This window comes from Crocuta crocuta, unplaced genomic scaffold (assembly GCF_008692635.1).
Source record: "Crocuta crocuta isolate KB4526 unplaced genomic scaffold, BGI_CrCroc_1.0 scaffold348, whole genome shotgun sequence".
Classification (NCBI taxonomy): domain Eukaryota; kingdom Metazoa; phylum Chordata; class Mammalia; order Carnivora; family Hyaenidae; genus Crocuta; species Crocuta crocuta.
Window position 1 is genome coordinate 887,274 of NW_027529573.1, and position 19,962 is coordinate 907,235.

The 19,962-nt window shown below is 41.9% G+C and overlaps 1 protein-coding gene across 6 annotated transcripts in view; it reads right to left on the bottom strand.

Annotated features, from left to right (window-relative positions):
* Positions 1–19,962, bottom strand: part of DEPDC5 (DEP domain containing 5, GATOR1 subcomplex subunit) — a 134,885-nt gene that overhangs the window by 65,475 nt on the left and 49,448 nt on the right. For all 6 annotated transcript variants that reach the window (XM_077761539.1, XM_077761538.1, XM_077761543.1 and 3 more), the window contains exons 18-24: positions 14,696–14,765; positions 12,449–12,485; positions 11,800–11,920; positions 8,962–9,182; positions 3,844–4,047; positions 1,800–1,935; positions 725–822 (exon numbers count right to left, since the gene is read on the bottom strand). In XM_077761539.1, coding sequence (XP_077617665.1) covers positions 725–822; positions 1,800–1,935; positions 3,844–4,047; positions 8,962–9,182; positions 11,800–11,920; positions 12,449–12,485; positions 14,696–14,765 — 887 coding nt within the window. The remainder of the gene's footprint in view (positions 1–724; positions 823–1,799; positions 1,936–3,843; positions 4,048–8,961; positions 9,183–11,799; positions 11,921–12,448; positions 12,486–14,695; positions 14,766–19,962) is intronic.

Below are 19,962 nucleotides of genomic sequence, written 5' to 3' on the forward strand. Positions count from 1 at the left end.
TCTAAGTCAGGACACTTGGCCACAGGCTTGAGAGATTAAACTACTATCTTTATGCTTCAGGACATTAAGTTGCCCCGTGTGCAAAATGTACTTAATAGTATATGCCCTCCTAGGATGACCGGTGACATGATAGATATACATGGTCTTCCAGAAAGCATCTAACTTTTGTTAGTGTAAGTTCATACTCTCCTTGCCTCCCCGCCTCCACCCAGAACCCTTACCTGCTAACTCTCTAGGTAACCAAATCCTATGCCTTCAAGTCTGAGGTACATGCCCACTTCTCAAAGCTACAATGTCACCCTTCTCTTTTCTGATTTCATAGCTGGAACCATATTGTTCCCCTCTGGGCCTCTCCTGATTGTTTATATGCCTGCTGCTGGGTAAGCCCTCCACTTGCAGAACCAGAAGCTCTTCCAGAGCAGAGGCTACTCCTGCTGTCCCCAGTGTTACTCTCAACACCAAGTTCATAAGGGGCCCGCAGTCACGGCTCACTGACAGGCCAATGATGAAGGTGGCTTGACCAATGTGTTCTCAGCTAAAAATGTAACGTGCAGCACATTTATAATTCCATGCATTATACAGCACTGCTTCTAAATAGGTCACCCAAAACTGTGGCTGAAATGATCCCAAATAGATATGGTCCTGCTTTTCTGGTCCTTGTGTCATTTCTAGAAGTGAGCCTGCAACTCCGATCATTCCAAGTGTTACCTCTCAGATTGGTTACCTGCACCACTGTTGCTAAGCAGGCTGACAGAAAGCTCTTCTGTTCCACTGAAGTTCAAGAAGGACATGCTGTCACCAGGCTGACGGGAAGCGCTGTGCCTGCAGAGAACAGAGCCCAGCCACCTGGCTTAATGCAGAGCATCACCTCTTTTATCCTGCTCACCCCATATCCTGGGAGTTTTGATCAAAAACAGCTCTGAATATCTGGCCACACAGTCTGGCAACAAATGGGAGCCATACCACAGGCTACTGGACTTCAGTGCTTGGTATGTATGACAGCTCTGGTCTCTGGTGGCCTGTCTGTCTTGCCCTGGTACCCCAAAAACTGCTTTCCCACTGCCACACTGGACTTCCTGCCCCTGCTCATCTCAGCATCCTGCTGCTAACAGAGAGGAGGCTATGAGGTGACTGAAAAGATGTACCAAGTTAAGCTGATAAAGAGAGTCATGTTCTGCCCAGATCCCTCATCCATCCCATGGGGTGTCAAGGTGATTGAAAAATGGGCCAAAGAGACTGCCCTTTGCAAAGTGTTTCCTAAAGCATCACAGGAACAGTGAGGCCAGTTGTAACCCCAGCTTATGGCAAGACATAAATGACTTTATTCCTGCACAGACTCTCTTGGATGCCTTCTAATGCATTCAGAACTCTGGTTCAACAAGAGTTGTTTCTACAAACACGGGCCTTGATTTCCATTGCTTTTAGCAGAAACAACTTCTAAACTCAATAGTGGGATTTCTCAGTGACCAAAATGACGGAAGTCACAGACAGACTGCCCAAAACACACAGCATGAACAACCTGTCTCAGCACTCATTTTAACTCTTAGCTGAGGTTTAGATGAAACTCACGTTTGAGGTTTACAAAGTGTGCTTTGAACTAAAGCAAAAGCAGGGCCTAGGTAGCATGTGGCAACAGCATCAGGCTGTTTGCTTTGCACTTGGCCCAATGAAAGGAATGGCACTGACAAAGGAAGGGCTTGATCTCATACTGTCTCTTTTGTCAGCAGACTGTTCTGCCATGGTCCTGGGTACTGAGGAGTTTCTCAAGGTACATTCTGGAGCCCTATGCACATCCTCACCTTCCAGCAGCTTCGTGATACGCTAATTCCAGCAGCTCTGCAGAGGAGTGAGTTGGGTCCCTCTGCCCGCTGCCCTGAAGCTCCACCATATTCTGTCGGGTCTGGTGATGGATCTGGATGGCCTCTCCGGATGGTCCTACCCAGAAAAAGATCCACTGAGCATCATTCCCATCCAACAGCTAGTGCTTTGTGTTTAGTGCTACTCTTCCTTCTTTCCAGCTGTTGGGATGTGGGTGCTGGGAGAGACCGAAACAAAAGCATACCAAGGGGAACACTACACACAGGACCCTCCAGCTTCCCAAAAGGACATCTCCTTTTCTAAGCAGGACCCATTCTCTTGTGGGGCCTCACATTTATCACCCTGTTCAGCCTAAGAACACTTTAGGAGCCTCTGTCTCATGCATGTCAAACTGAGACACCATAGAGAAATACTGAAGTACAGGAGTAGAGGGCCCCTTCCAGGAGGACTGACACAAACTAAATAACAAGGAACACATGAGTGAAACATCAATGACTGTTAATACATAAGACATTGACAACTGTGACTTCCAGAAGCAGAGGATGCACAAATGCATAAATGACATCAGGTGGGCAGTGGAGAAATCACAATCAGTCAAGTCTACTCAACAATGTTTCCTGGGGAAGAAGTTTCAGAGCTGAGTGTTCAGCAAGGTCAGTAGGGATGGAAAGAGAGGGCACTTGGGCAGAAGAAATGATGTGTATGAAATCTCCAATGTGGAGGAAGCAAAAGGCATGCAGAAGACCACCAGATGAGCATGGGAAAGAACAGAAGCTCTGACAATGGGAGCGAGGATATGCAAAGTTGGGGAGCCAGGACTCAGCTATCAGCGGGCTGGGCAGGCAGGAGGAAGAAACAGAGGAGCGGGGCCAGAGAGTCCTGTTTTAGTAAAGCGCGCCTGACAGTTGGGAGCAAGAAAAGCTGGAGGCCATAAAAGAAACATCAATGGTTCTCCTAAGAGAACTCAAAGGGAGCCCATGGGGATAACAATGTAAAGAAAGAGACACTGAAAAGAAAAAAATCCTGTGAGTAATTATGACAGGGTAAGGGGGGCAAAAAGGAGTGAATTGGGGAGTGATCCCCAATTATGGCCTAAGCAACCAGACATATTTCTCATTGATTTAACTTTTAACATTAAAAGCAAGTGGAAAAGGAAGTAACTAGACATTTGCAGGCATTCAGCAGAATGGCTTCCATGAAAAGACACTGGAGTTTTAATACATCTGTTCCTTCGCGGCCCAGTCAGAGCCCATTAAGCTGAAGATAATTTTAGCCACAGCTTTATAAAACCTTACTGTCATCCTCTGTAGGAGAGAACACAGATCAAAAAGGGCAGGCTAGGAAAAACAGTGGATTGAAAAAAAAATTTTTTTAAGTTTTGATTGATTTTGAATGTTTTAAAAATGCAATCATATAGAATGCACTCTTATGTCGGGCTTCTTTTGTTACGTATATAAAGTTAAAACATAGATTTGGATGCGGTTGTGGTTCATTTTTATTTCTGCATAGCATCTCATTTACAAAAAAAAAACACTTATTTTATCCTTTCTTTTTTTTTTCAATTTATATGAACTAAAACAGAAACAAAAAATCAATTCACACATTTCTCAAAAAATGTATTTTTTTTCAGTTGTCATAGACCCTTGAGAGAAAACAAAATAACATAACTTCTGTGTAATCAAGACATTAATATCACTATCCAGAGAGAGGAGAGGAAGGAATAAATAAGAATGAGAGTAATTAGTCTTATGAAAGAAAGCAAGTGACAGAGTACAGTCCCTTTCAAACAGAAGAAAAGCCCTTACTTAGGTTTATACAGCTCCTTCCCAAGTGTGTCCTCAAGGATCCCCACAAGAACCCCTAGGGTAGGCAGAGTAGCCATGGATATCTCTCCATCTTAGAGGTGGAACACTGGAGTCGAGAGAAGCTGAGATACTTGGCTGATGCCACATGGCTGGTTAGTGACAAGGACCAGGACTAGCAGCAGCTCCCAGCCCAAGGCTCTTTCCTGAGCAACCAACTTACCCACAGGAAAAGTGTGCATCCAGCGTCTTCTGTTGGATGTGAGCTTCATGGGCATTCGTGAGGGGGCAAAAGGGTTAATCAATGCCCGTTGGGGTGTATATCCCCCGGGTCGAACATGTAGCATGGATTCTGCGCTGCCTACATGGAACCTTCCCGGCGCGCTAGAGTCTCGCTGTGGTGGCTCCACCATGTTCTCCAGGACATCTGTCAGTTATTGTGGAGTTGCATCACAAGAGAAAGAAAAGAGCCATGGTGAAACCAGGACCAGGCAATTGGCCAAGGCTAGAATCTTGGACATCATACATGTTAGGGAGAGAAAGAGGTAAAATCACTCAACTACAATGAAATGAAACACTGGATTTGTTTACTTTTTAAATATTCGGGAGAAGGAAGTTCTGGTTCCTAAGTTACTGGCCCAGTGAAGCCATACCAAAACCTGATGAGGAGAATCACACATCACCTAGAGACCATGCACTTTGAGCCAGATGCAATGACTTGAGTAGGGCGGGTATATTCTATATGTGGGAGGAACAATAAAAATAGATATTTGGTGACCAGAAGGGCAGACAAGATAGCCAGTGTGTTCACTAAACCTATTTGATTTTCCTCTTAGGCACACAACACTATAGCTTCCAGCCCCTCTGTGATAGGGCCAAATAACTTTGTTCTACCTCTTGCACTATCAGTAGGAATGCAAACGGGTGCAGCCACTATGGAAAACAGAATGGAGATTCCTCCAAAAGTTAAAAATAGAACTACCTTATGATCTAGTAATCACACTACGTATTTACTCAAAGAATACAAAAACACTAATTCAAAGGGATATGTGCATGTCTATGTTACAGCAGCATTATTTACAACACCCAAATTATGGAAGCAGTCCAAGTGTTTATCAATAGGTGAAGAGGTAAAGAAGATACGGTATATGTATACAATGGAATATTATTCAGCCATAAAAAAAGAATGAAATGTTGAGGCGCCTGAGTGGCTCAGTCGGTTAAGTGTCTGACTTCGGCTCAGGTCATGATCTCACAGCTTGTGAGTCTGAGCTCCATGTCAGGCTCTGTGCTGCCAAACGCGGAGCCTGGAGCCTTCTTCAGATTCTGTGTCTCCCTCCCTCTTTGCCCCTCCCCCCGCTCTCAAAACTAAATAAACATATTTAAAAAGAAATTTTTAAAAGAAGAATGAAATCCTGTCATTTCCAACAACATGGATTGAGCTGAAGAATATAATGCTAAGTGAAATAAGTCAGAGAAAGACAAATATCATATGATTTCACACATATGGGGAATTTAAGGAACAAAACAAATAAGCAAAGGAAAAAAAGAAAGTGAGAGAGAAACAGAGACAAACCAAGAAACAGACTCTTAAGTATATAGAACAAACTGATGGTTACAGGGGCGGGGAGGGTTGGGTGAAATAGGTGATAGAGATTAAGGAGTGTACTTGTTGTGATGAGCACAGAGAAAAATACATGGAATTGTTGAGTCACTATATTGTACACATGAAATTTACATAACACTATATATTAACTACACTGCAAATGACATGACATGACACTGTATGACATAAACTAAAATAAATAAAATAATAATAATAACTTCATTCTAGCCAATAGAACACAGGTAGAAATGACATGCTCCAATGGAAGGCCTGGACCACAAATACCTCCACTCAATGGTATCCATTCTCTTTTCCCCTACTGTGCTAACTTTGGCTACCAGTGCTAATGATCATACCATCCCAGCCTGGGGCCCTGAATGACTGGGTGGATCAGATACCCCCTCCCATTGACTCAGTGACCAGGATATAAGTAAGCAAATATTACTTATGCTTAAAAGAAAAATTCTTGGGAGAAAAGAATGAAGAAATAGATGCATGCAGCATTGACCAGGCAATGAGGTAGCATGATAGATAGACTCAACCTGTCTTGTCCAACAATAGACAGGTTCCTATTATAGAGATGGGGGCAACATGCTACATAACCTAAGTGGATCAAAGAGCAAAAAATCCACAACCAGCTCTGCTGGTATGCATCCCATGTTCAGTAAGGCAATCACCCACTTTAAATTTAAGCTGATTTGCATACAAGAAGGGAACATTCAGATCTCTACGAAAGCTATATTTTTCACTGTTATTTATTTATTTTTTAATGTTTTTTAATTTTTGAGACACAGCATGAACAGGGGAGGGCCAGAGAGAGAGGGAGACACAAAATCCAAAACAGGTTCTAGGCTCTGTGCTAGCTGTCAGCACAGAGCCTGACACAGGGCTTGAACCCACGAACCGTGAGATCATGATCTGAGCTGAAGTCAGGCGCTTAACCGACTGAGCCACCCAGACGCCCCTTTCACTGTTTTTTAAAGTTTATTTATTTACTTACTCCAAGGGAGACAGAGACAGTGTGAGTAGGGAGGGGCAGTGAGGAGGGAGTGAGAATCCCAAGCAGGCTCTGCATTGTCAGCACAGAGCCCCTTGTAAGGCTCAAACGTACCAACTGTGAGATCATAACCTGAGCCAAAACTAAGAGTTGGGATGCTTAACCGACTGAGCCAGTCAGGCACCTCTACTTTTCATTGTTAATTAATGAACTGATGCTCTGGTTTACCAAATAAAAACGAATGTAGTTTAGTTAGTTATTGTGAAATAAAAGGAGAAAACCCAATTTTAAAAAAGATAAATTAATGCTTTGAAAAGGATGAGAAATAGGACTAAGGCATAGGGATGCCTGGCTGGCTCAGCTGGTAGAGTATGCAACTCTTAGTCTCAAGGTCATGAATTGGTAGAGTCATGAGACTACAAGTTGGTAGAGCATGCAACTCTTAGTCTCAGGGTCATGAATCTGAGCCCCATATTGGGCATGGAGACTCCTTAAAAAAAAAAAGGACTAAGGGATAAAGTGGATCAAAAATATGTATAGAGGAAAGGGGAAAAGTTTTCTATGTTACGTTGGGTAGATAAATGGGTGAGACCCCCTAAACACAGTAAATAAACAATAAACTAGGGCCTATAAGACTGTACTGCCTTACAATATTCCAGGGAACTGCTTTTTGGCTTTTCCAATAAACTCCCCAGTAACACTAAAGAACACTGAAATCAATTCTACGATTCAGATAATTTTTTAAGAAAACTATTTTCAAAGCTACTTTCAAAGCTAGTTTTTTTTTTTCTAGTTTATTTATTTTTGAGACAAAGAGAGACAGCATGAGCGGGGATGGGGCAGAGAGGTAGAGGTAGAGAGAGAGAGAGAGAGAGAGAGAGAGAGAGAGAGAGAGAGAGACACAGAATCTGAAACAGGCTCCAGGCTCTGAGCTGCCAGCACAGAACCCAAAGCAGGGCTCGAACCCACGAACCGCAAGATCATGACCTGAGCCAAAGTCGGATGCTTAACCGACTGACTGAGCCACCCAGGCACCCCTCAAAACTAGTTTCAAAGCTACAACATTATCTCCTCAGAGATCTGGCTTTTCGAACAAGGGTTTTGAAAGAATTAATGTTCAGTTTTTTAATTTTTGTTACAGATCCTAGTAAGAAATTTTCAGCAAAATGGGAGTAACTGTCATACAAACTTAGAAATTTCCAGAAAGTGGGAAAATGCTAACTTACAAATTTCAAATGTATTAAAATCCCTTTGATTGCTAAAACTAACTAATACAGGTGACATAGGTGATATACTATACTCATGTAATTAAATATCTGCTCCTATCTCTTTCAGCATTTCCTATTTATACTTTGAACCAGTTAAAAAACAAGCAAACTTTTTTCTGTAGTCAAAAACTGTCCTAGGCTCTTGGCATAGTGTATATGGTGCTGGAGCCAATGACTTTACCTTCAATATCCTGGGTCATAGAAAACATTCCTCACCCTTTGGGAATCCTTCCAGGAGGGCAACAGGGTACAGTTGTGTGTATACAACATTCCTAAGTCAGTGATCAAAAGTCAGGAGGGGTATGCTTCCATTTATATAACATCCTTGAAATTAACAAAACTATAGAATAAGAGAATGGTCAGTGAGAGTGTACGGCTATAAAGGGGTAGCACAAGAGAGCCTTATGGTGATGGAAGAGTTCTGTATTTAATTATGATTATAATTATAAATAAATAAATCTATACATGTGATAAAAATGCATAGGGGGGCACCTGGCTGGCTTAGTCTTTAGAACATATGATTCTTGATCTCGAGGTTGTGAGTTCAAGACCCATGTTGGGCATAGACCTTACTTCAAACAAACAAACAAACAAACAAACAAACAAAAAACCCCAGGGGTGCCTGGGTGGTTCAACAGTTAATCTGGTTCTTGATTTCAGTTCAGGCCATGATCTCATGGTTTGTGAGAATGAGCCCCTCATTGGGCTCTCTGCTGAAAGTATGGAGCTCACTTGTGATTCCTTCTTTTCCTCTCTCTCTGCCCTAACCCTTCAAAATAAATAAATAAATAAATAAATAAATAAGCATTTTAAAAATAAAACAAACTGCACAGAAATACACACACACAAATGAGTGTATGTAAAACTAGTGAAATTTGAATAGGCTCTGTGGCTTGTACCAATGTCAGTTTCCTGGTTTGATGTTGTCTATAGTTATGCAACATGTTGCCATGGTGAAAATGAGTAAAAGGTACATAGAACCTCCGTGTGCACACGAGTGTGTGTGTATTTGCAATTTCCCATGAATCAATAATTATTTCGAAATTAAAAGTTTTAAAAAGTCAGGATAAGATACAGAAAAAGTAACACCTGTACTCCTTAGTCCAAGCCAGGTTAGGAAGTAACTATGAGGAGAAATCTTAAAGTGGAATATGGGACTGAGGCTGTTTTAGGCATAACACAAATGGCAATAAGGAAATGAGCAAACACCTTTGACCCTAGGCCTAAGAAAATCTCTACATTAACATATGGAAAGGTATACAGTTACAGTGAAGGGGGAAAAAGTGTTAGAGACAAAAATAGTATAATATACATACATCTCAGGTGACTTACATGCTTTGCACTGGCATGGAAATAATTAAGATATGGGACCTATACCCCACACCTGGTCATATCACCTCCCATCTCCTGCTACAGGGAGGAAGCTGTCCCCAGCTCTGCCCAGCTGTGCCCGTGCTTCTACTCTCTGACCTCGAGTGCTGGTATAGCCCAATGAGCTGCTGACTTCATACTGGTGCAGGTGGGGGTGTGGGATCATCAGGATGTTGGCACTCCTTCCCAGGGAGCTGTCATCAGAAGCCTGGCTCCGCACTTCCTCAGTGGGCAGCATGCGGCTGGGCAGGGAAGGGCTGGATGAGACATCACAGGAGCTGGCGCTCTTTCGACTGTGACTCTCCCGCTCTCGCACAGACCTGACAGGTGACAGACAATGAGTTACCAACAGGCAAGTGATGGTGCTCCACCTAGAAATAAAGTACCAAAACCTGTCACCAGCCCAAGCTACTTGGGAAACTAATAACAAAAATCCACAGTGTGATCTATGAGTGAGAAATAATGTAGGGGTGATTCTGCCTTGACTAGCTTGAGATATTGCATAAGAACTGACAGTTCTCAAATGGCCCAAGCCCCAGGGTTATGGCTGTAAAGGAATGACTGCTCCAGTCTGACCCTACTTGATCCCACCAATCAATCTCATATCACTGAAAATGGGACAACGAGACAGGATATGATATGATGCAAGAGAAAGTACACAGCCACCTTAGAATTCTTCTTGGACCAAAAACTGAGCCTAAATCTAATCAGGTCTCTAGAGATAATTGCTAGTTTACAGGAAATTCAGAGAAGAGAGGACAAGTTACACATTACAACAAAACAATCAGCCAAATGAAGGAAGCAACATAATCTACAGTCACAGAAAAAACACATTCCAACCAAATGCTTTGTCTGCGTCTTCTCTAGGTCCCAATTCAAATCAACCAACTATAAAAATATATTTTTGAGACAACTGGGAAATTTGAATATAGGCTAGCTATTAGAAGATACTAAAGAATTAGTGTTAATTTTGGTACTTGGGATAATTTATTTTTTAACTCTTACTTGCTAGAGACACACACTATAATATTTACAGGTTAAAAAAGGATTTATTTTATTTTAAAAACTTTTTTAATGTTTTATTGATTTCTAAGAGAGAGAGACAGCATGAGCTGAGCAGGGGAGGTTCAGAGAGAGAGGGAGATACAGAATCTGAAGCAGGCTCCAGGCTCTGAGCTAGCTGTCAGCACAGAGCCCGACACGGGGCTCGAACCCATGAACGGTGAGATCACGACCTGAGCCTAGTCGGACGCTCAACCGACTGAGCCACCCAGGCGCCCCCAAAAAAGAATTTACTTTAGAATATTCCAGCAAAATGTAAAATGTGGGGAAAGTAGTGAAATGAAGCAGACAAGACACAGATCACTCTTCATTATGCTACTCTATTTGAGCATGTTTGAACATTTCCTTAAAAAAGGCTTAAAAAAACCCCATGTACCCTAATTAAAACATTAACGTACCTAAGGGGAAAACCTCTGGAAGCAGTAGGAGGAAGGATCAAAAGGGGAGAAGCCCAATGGGGAGGCAAAAATTCAGAATGGAAGAGTTAGCAACCATAGATAGGGCTCCCCCTTGGGCATCAGAGCTGTTCTGTTTCCTCCTGGAAGGATTTTGTCTTAAGTCAGAGCTTAAATAGAGCCTGAAAATAGATCCCCTGGGCTGTCTGCATATACATTATTGTAACAATAAATATCTGGGCAACAGTGTATCCTTAATGCTGTGCAGGGGGACAGAGTATGATTAAGACACAGTCAGTTCCCTCACGAAGCATAAGACCTAAGTTTCTGAAATAACATTTCTTGCCATCTTTGTTTAGAAAAAAGAAAACCAAGATTTTGGACTATAAAAGCATTTTTATTTTATTTTTTATTTATGTGTGTGTGTGTGTGTGAGAGAGAGAGAGAGAGAGAGAGAGCGCGAGCGAGCATTTTTAAATATTTGGAAGGAAAGTGCTACCAAGCCCCTAAGCAGATCTATGTGTAGGAGAACTGTGGCTAATGACACTAAATATTCTAAACATTTAGGAAATGTTTTATGTCTGAGTTCTAAATGTTTTCATCTTAGGATGGGATGAGAGAAAAGGACAGAAGACAATCATGTGGCTACTGTAAGCTCAATTGCCAATATGAAGAGATGGAATATTCTTCCAAACACTTGTGCTTAAATAAACGTGCATATTTGGGGCGCCTGGGTGTCTCAGTCAGTTAAGTGTCTGACTTCAGCTCAGGTCATCATCTCGAGGTCTGTGGGTTCAAGCCTTGCATTGGGCTCTGTGCTCACAGCTCAGAGCCTGGAGCCTGCTTCGGATTCTGTGTCTCCCTCTCTCTCTGTCCCTTCCCTGCTCATGCTCTGTCTCCCTCTGTATCTCAAAAATAAATAAATATTACAAAATAGTAATAATAAATAAACATGCATATTTAAGAAATCTAGAAAATGGGCTCATGGTATTTAGTCCACTAGGGGTAAAAAAAAAAAACCCCAAAGCCCTGGGCTAGACATGGCCTTTTTACATAAGACTCAGAAATGGCAAATCTGACTATAGCATAATTAAAAACTATCATGACCAAAATAACATGGAGCAAACTTAAAAATCAAGAATTAAAGACAGAAAAGTCTCTGGGAATAAAAACTCCCAAAGAAACTTTGGGCGCCAAATCTATCTATCTATATATATATTAGTGGCAACCCAGTAAGAAAAAGATTCTAGAATTTGTGAATTGCTTGATTAGAAGAAGCAGAAGAACACTCCCCTTATTTGGGACAATACTTATTGCAAATATAGCTAACAAAATAGGTGCAAAACTATGTGGTATAGTTTCCATTTGGCTAATTTTAATTTAAAACATTTTCAAGGTTGCTCTCATGAAGGTCCCTGCAGGCCCTAAGGTCTTCCCAAGCAATTTTCATGTCCAACCCAAAGGGAATCTGGCAAAAAACCTGCAGGTGGCGAGGCGCTGAGCCCGGGATGGGCCTGGCAGCCTGAACACTTGGGCGTCGTAAGCATCATAATCTACTTGGATGGGAAGGGCGTTCTCAGATTCTTTTGGAGTCCCAAGAGCTGAAATGAATAAATCACAGGAATGGTCATTAAAACACATTTCAATCAGATGCTTTCAGAGGCCCTTCATCAAAATCCACATGACACAGGTGATCACCATCATGTCCCCCTGAAAAAAGTGGGATAATAACCCATTCATCAGATTCTTGAAATTAAATGACTAACATGTCAAAGTGATATAGAAAAGATTGTAGCACTAAATTAAGGAGAAGGTTTAGGTAGTATATCATTCTTCTGTGATCCCACTTAAAAAAAAAAAAGACCCTCTTAATATGTAGTATGGTTAGTACTTTAAAACTTTATGCCTGATCCCTACAATTGACCAATGGAAAAGAAAAGCAAGGTCTGTCAGCATCTATTTTCCAGTCGACAAGACAAAAATATACAAGGCGGTTAAGAGACCTTCCAAAGGGGACTCTGGTCTTCCAACTTGGCTGTGAACTGCTTATGTGACCTCACATAATCTTGTTAACATGGGTTAGTGGACTCTTTCTACAAGTGACAAAAGGAGGTCCCAAAAATACTCACATGTATCACGGCCATTTTTTGATTTCTCAGAGGCAGGCTGTAAAATTAAATAGATAATTAATCACTTCCTTCTCTGCTAAAATAGAACTTATCACAAGGCACAGCATATAGGTGGCTGCTCTCCTGGGTAGAAACATGCCTTATCCATTCCTGTAGCTGATGGGAAGGCAGAAGCGAACACCTGAGGCCTACCTACATCAGCGTGGCCCTACCAGGCCCATCTCACACCTTGTTTGCCCTCAAAACTCTATCCAATGGAGGTGTGTACCCTACCTTACAGATGAGGACATTCAGTTCTAGAGAGAAAAAGGCATTTCCTCAAGTCATACAGTTAGCAGGTGGCAGAGCCAAATCCAAGCCCAGCCCTTCATGCTCTTGGTCAGTCCAGCAGTATGTGTGACCTACCTGCCCCCAAACCCTGCATTTGTGCTGCCCCTTTCAGCACGGTGCTCTCACTGGTCTGCCTACACCTACAAGAGATCACCCAGTTTGCTAAAATGCTGTACAGGGATAGAAAGAAAACGGACAGAGCTTTTCCTTTTTTTTCAAATAAATCTTTTTCAGGACCCTTTAAACTTCTATAACAATACCCATTCTTCTTTAAAATTATCATATACAGAGAAGTTCCTCCATGTTCCACTTTGCCCAGAAGGGTTGTAATGAAGGCATAAAACCTCAGAGGGCAGGAGGTGGACCTTTCTAGGCAGAATCCCTTCTCTTAGCATTTCACTACTTGATAAAGCCCATTTTAGAAGGAGTCTTCATATTCCTCGAAATTATTATTTTCCTTATTAGAAGAGTACCATTAACCCCTTATCCCCCCCAAAAAAAGGGAAAAAATGGCCCTGATACTAACACGATCACAATAGAGCCATTTTTACAGTTTAGCTCTGTTAGAAACAGGCAGACGGATGGGTATGCCACCTACCTATGCAATAGTCTGTTTTTCTCTTCACGTTACATCAAAAACACCTTTAAAGGTTCTTAAAACTGGTATTTTTATTGACTGGCAATATATTACATTGAGTGATATTTCATGGTTTATTTAGTCATTTCTCTACTACTCTCAACTTCTAACTATTATATAAAGACCTTATTTGCACTCAATATTCACAATTATTTCCTTAGACCATATGCCCAAAAATGGAATTCTCTGGTCAAATGGCATAAACGTTTGCACTGCCCTTGATACACATGGCTGAACTGCTTTCATAAGTATTGTACACCAACCAGGTACTCAAGCACCAGTGTCACCACTTTTTCCAGGACTTGGTATAATTATTTTGTTTTAAACCTTTTGGTAAGCAGGGCCACCTGGCAGGTTCAGCTGGTGGAGTATATGACTCTCAGTCTCAGGGTTCTAAGTTTGAACCCCACGTTAGGTATAGAGATTACTTAAAAGTAAAATCGTTAGGGGTGCCTGGGTGGCCCAGTTGTTTAAGCATCCAACTTCAGCTCAGGTCACAATCTCATGATTCGTGAGTTCGAGCCCCATATCAAGCTGTGTGCTCACAGTGCAGAGCCTGGAGCCTGCTTCAGATTCTGTGTTTCCTTCTCTCTCTGCCCTTCCCCTGTGCTCACTTGCTCTCTCTCCCTCTCAAAAATAAATAAACTTTAAATAAAATAGGGGCGCCTGGGTGGCTGAGTTGGTTAAGCATCTGACTTCAGATCAGGTCATGGTCTCACGGTTTGTGAGCTGGAGCCCCACATCTGGCTCTGTGCTGACAGCTCACAGCCTAGAGCCTGCTTTGGATTCTGTGTGTGTGTCTCTCTCTCTGCCCCTTCCCTGCTCGCACTCTCTCTCTCTCAAAAATAAAATAGACATTAAAAAAAATTTTTAATAAATAAAATAAAATATAAAATAAAATAANTTTGTATTTTTTTAACTACTGCCAAGATGTGACCTTTACATCATATTTCCCCTTTGCTGCAATGTCTGCCCATGTCTTTGTCCCCAAAGGTATCTGAGAGGTCCTGGTATCTGAATAAACCAGTCACATCATAACAAAAATATTCATTATTAAAGAACTGAAAAGAGTTGTCATAGTTTTCCCAGAAATATTTCTTATAGTCTGGGGGTTTGCCTTGTTATTTATGTATTTAATGTGGAAAATCATAAAGTTCTAAGACAAAAAAAGCTCTTGAACTCTACTCATGACCATGGGGTAGAAGGGCATATCCCAGGATCAAAATAACCATGTCAGTGTGGGACACTCCCTGAAGACTCTGCAGGTCGATGACACCTACCTTCTTTCCTGCCAGTTTTATTCGTGGGGTGAAACTGTTACAAAAGAGCTGGCTTTTGGATGTATAGAAACTGTGAAAGAAAAAAGGGTCATTAATTTAAACCCCTTTCATTTTAAAGTTTAAGTTGAAACCCCAGTCATGGATTAGCCCTCTCGTGACTGCCTATGTCTGAGGCTTCCTTGATTCCTCCAATTCTAACTTGTTCTGTAATTACTACAGAAAATTAAATATGATTTTAATTACTGTTCTATTCTTTTTTTTCCCACTGTTTCATGCTAGTCCTGATTCCTAACTGGATGAGAATTTCCTTCTCCTGGCAGGGATTACATTTATTTACACCATACTTTTGCTTTCTTGATATTTGGCACAATGCCGGGCCCAAGGGCAGTCTTTATCACTCTTGGGTTGAACAGCACTTGGTAAGCAAGAATAACTCAGGCAAGGAAAGAAAAAAATGGTCTCAAGAAAAGAGAACACAAATCATCAAATTCTTATCCCTTTGAAAATCATATCATTTTTTTAAAGTGTATTTATTTTGAGAGAGAGAGAGAGAGCATGAGCAGGGAAGGGCCAGAGAGAGAATATGAAGCAGGCTCTACACCGTCAGTATGGAGCTCGACATGGGTCTCAAACTAACAAACCCCAAGATCATAACCTGAACTGAAACCAAGACTGGGACACAGCTGACTGAGCCACCAGGTGCCTCTGAAAATCATATCTTAATGTAGTCATGTCAGACACACAAGAAAACTGGGAGACCCAACCTTGCCCTGGGTATAATGAATAAATGAATAAAAAGAGGATGTACAGCCTTTTCCATTTCTTAGGCATGTCTCTATAGTCTCTTTTATCCATAATTAACTTGTTGGAAAGATGTTTTGATTAATAACCAATCCTCATCTTCCATCATAACTCTGATCATAAGCCAAAAAAAAAAGTTTATCAATAGATAACCAGTGAACTGTAGGGGCAATCCAGTAACTAACACATTATGCATTATGTGCATAACATAAGAATACCAACTGCGGGGTGCCTGGGTGGTTCGGTCGATTAAGCATTCAACTTTAGCTCAGGTCATGATCTCACAGTTCATGGGTGCCAGCCCTGCATTGGGCTCTGTGCTGTTGGTGGGGAGCTTGCTCAGGATTTTATCTCTCTCCCTCTCTGCCTCTCCTCCACTTGTGCGCTCTCTGTCTCTCTCAAAATAAATAAATAAACTAAAAAAAAAAAAGAGGGGCATCTGGGTGACTCAGTTAGTTACACATCTAGCTCTTGGTTCCGGCTCAGGTCATGATCTCACATTTCATGAGTTCAAACCCTGTGTTGGGCTCTGTGCTGGCAGTACGGAGCCTGCTTGGGATTCTCTCTTTCCCTCTCTCTCTGTCCCTCCCTGCTCCCTCTCTCCGTCTCTCTCAAAATGAATAAACTTTAAAAAAAATTTTTTGGAAAAAAAAAAAAAGAATACTAACTACAGTCAGACCTGAAGTCCAACTAGCCTCTGGGACTTGGCTCCTCAGAGTGGTACCAAGATAAGTACCAAGTAGAGGATGCTGCTTGCTTTCCAGACATTAATTGCAAAAGATCTGAGAATTAAAGTAATATTATACAGAAGAATGGGTTTCTATTAGATTTATCCATGTGAAATTGCTGTATTAGAAGGTCAAAACCATTGTAAAAATCACAATTTCAAATGGTTTAAACCAACACCTTCAGCTTTGCCATGAACTTGCTGCTCAATCCTTGGCAAGCCAAGTTACTCTCCTAGAACTCAGGTTTCTCACCTATCCAGTGTGACTGGAGGGTTTCTATGATCTCTAAAACAGGATAGCTGTGACATCCTCAAATGCCAGTTTTGTAACTCTTATGTATCTGTTACTAATTTACTTTTTGGATCAATTTTCATTACTAGCCAATAATACCTGGAGAATAAATTTTCACTGAAGACAATATGATTATGCTTCAAGTAAGGTCTCTGGCCTTGCGGGATGATTCTGAAGAGGCTAGTGGACAGGATAAGAATAATGGCCCTTACAAGCAACCATGCATCTCCGGTCACAAGCCCTCTGCTCCTGTCCCTGAGTGGCTCATGCAAACAAAGCTCAAAGTAAGATGTGAAAAGCAGGCCTCAGGCCATCCCAGCTTTTAGATTCTGAAGCCCTACATGTGTGAATCTATTGTCCATCTTAAATGATATCAGAGAGACAATTTAGGATGAAAAATAAAGTGATATATCAGGAAACCTTCAAGTTATTATTAATTAAAATTTGAGGAAATTACAAGGTTTAAATTCATATACAATTTTGTGTGTGTAATAGCTACTCTCCTTTAATTATTTCCTAAACTGAACATAAAACAATAAAATATGGTATAAAATTAAACAGTTGCTATTTTCTTTTGGAAAAATAATCAAAATGTCTATTCAGGGGTACCTGAGTGTCACAGTCGGGTAAGTGTCCAACTCTTGGTTTTGGCTCAGGTAACGGTCTCATGGTTCACGGGGTGAGTCCTGCATCTGACTCTGTGCTGGCAGCACAGAGCCTGCTTGGGATTCTTTCTCTCCTCTCTCTGCCTCTCCCCCACTCCCTTTTTCCCAAAAACAAACATTAAAAAAAATTTTTTTAAACTCTGAATGACTATTCAAAGATTACAAATCGGGGGGCACACAGGTGGTTCAGTTGGTCGAGCACTGACTCTTTATTTCGGCTCATGCCATGATCCCAGGGCCATGGGATTGTGCCCCATTTGGGATGCCACCCTGAGTATGTAGCCTGCTTAGGATTCTCTCTCTCTCTTCCTCTGCCCCCTCCCTGTCTCATACTCTCCCTCTCTCCCTCCCTGTTTCTCTTTCTCTATACATATATACATGTATATATATAAAATAAAATATGATTACAAATCCAAATCTAATTTGAGAACCGATAAAAAAGAAGATACATTAGGGCATCTGGGAGGCTTAATTGGTTGAGCATCTGACTCTTGATTTTGGCTCAGGTCATGATCTCATGGTTCATGGGACTGAGCCCCACATCTGGCTCTGTGCTGACAGTGTGGAGTCTGCTTGGGGTTCTCTCTCTCCCTCTCTCTCTGCCCCTCCCCTGCTCATGCACACTTGCACATACACACTCTCTCAGAACAAGTGGATAAACTTTAAAGAAAAAAAAAAGAAAATGCTTTAAAAAAAGAAGATACAGGGGTGCCTGGGTGGCTCAGTTGGTTAAGCATCCAACATTGGCTCAGGTCATGATCTCATGGTCTCAGAGTCTGAGCCCCGCGTTGGACTCTGTGCTGACAGCTCAGAGCCTGGAGCTTCCTTCAGATTCTGTGTCTTCCCCTCCCATGCTCATGCTCTGTCTCTCAATAATAAATAAATAAATATATAATGTTAAGATACATTGGTCTGTGAAATAAGTTAAAAAATTCAAAGTATTATTTTACTGTTTTTTTTTATTATTTTTTAAATGTTATACTTATTTCTGAGAGAGAGACAGCATGAGCAGGGGAGGGTCAGAGAGAGAGGGAGACACAGAATCTGAAACAGGCTATAGGCTCTGAGATAGCTATCAGCACAAAGCCCAACGCTGAGCTCAAACCCACAAACCACGAGGTCATGGCCTAAGCCCAAGTCAGATGCTCAACTGACTGAGCCACCCAGGCGCCCCTATTTTACTGTTTTAAAATAACAGTAACACCAGGGGCGCCTGGGTAGCTCAGTCAGTTAAGCATCTGACTCTTGGTTTTGGCTCAGGTCCTGATCTCATAGTTGTGGGACTGAGCCCTCCATCAGGCTCCGTGCTGAGTATGGAGTCTGCTTGGGATTCTCTCTCTCCTCTCTCTCTCTGTCCCTCCCCTGCACATGCTCGCTTGCTCTCTCTCTCTCAAAATAACTAATAAAATAAATATTAAAAAAAGTAAGTGGGTTACCTGGGTGGCTCAGTCAATTAAACATCTGACTTTGGCTCAGGTCATGATCATATGACTTGTGAGTTTGAGCTGTGCATCAGGCTCTGTGCTGACAGCTCAGAGCCTGGAGCCTGCTTCAGATTCTGTGTCTCCCTCTCTCTCTGCCCCTTCCCCACTCATACTCTGTCTCTCTCTCTCTCAAAAAATAAATTTAGTAAGTCAAAAAAAATTTTTTAGTAAATAAATAACAGTAACATTGGGGCACCTGGGTGCTTTAATCAGTCAAGTGTCCATCCAACTTCAGCTCAAGTCGTGATCTTGCGATTTGGGACTTTGAGCCCTACGTTGGGCACTGCATTGACAGTGTGGAGCCTGCTTGAGATTCTCTCTCTTCTTCTCTCTCTGCCCTCCCCTGCTCTCTCACTTTCTCTTTCTCAAAATAAATAAACAACAACAAAAAAAAACTTTTCACTATCATATATTTGGTTGCAAGTAAGATTTTTACTTAGAAAAAGGGGCTCTGTTGCTTAAGGAAAGAAGAAAACCACTGGTTTAAAGTGACTGTTAGTGGGGGCAGGAGGAATCTGCCACCCAAGAGGCATGTGGCAATGCTATAGGTGTTTGATTTTTTAAAATTTTTCTGTTTTTTAGTCTAAATTATTTCCCTCCTCAGTTTCCAAGATTTTCAAGTGAATTCTCCATAAACATGCAGGCATTTTTAAAAAATCATGAAGGGTGCCTGGGTGGCTCAGTCAGTTGAACGTCCAACTTTGGCTCAGGTCATGATCTTGTGGTTCATGGATTCGAGCCCCGCATCAAGCTCTGTGCTGATCGCTCAGAGCCTGGGGCCTGCTTTGGATTCTGTGTCTCCGTCTCTCTCTGTCCCTCCCCTGCTTGTGTCTGTCTCTNCTCAGTGCAGACTCTGACACGGGGCTCAAATTCACAAACTGAGAATATGACCTGAGCTGAAACCAAGAGTCAGATGCTCCACTGACTGAGCCACCCAGGTGCCCTTCTCCAGGTTTTCTGATAGGAAAATTCACTTAGTCATGGTTCCTGCAGACATTCTGGTTGTCACACTGGGGGTGGGTGCTGTTGGCATCTAGTGGGTGGAGACCAGGGATGCTGCTCAACAGGCTACAATGCACTGGGCATAGCTCCAACAACAAAAGAATGATCTGGCCCAAAATGTCAGTAGTATACAGGTTGAGAAACCCTGTTCTAAAGGACTGAATGAAGGAAAAGTGATCAGAAATAGACATACTATGAAGATTATCATCAAAAAAGAATGAGGACTGGGGGCACCTGGGTGGCTCAGTCAGTTAAGCCTCTGTTAGTTTCAGCTCGGGTCATGATCTCACAGTTTC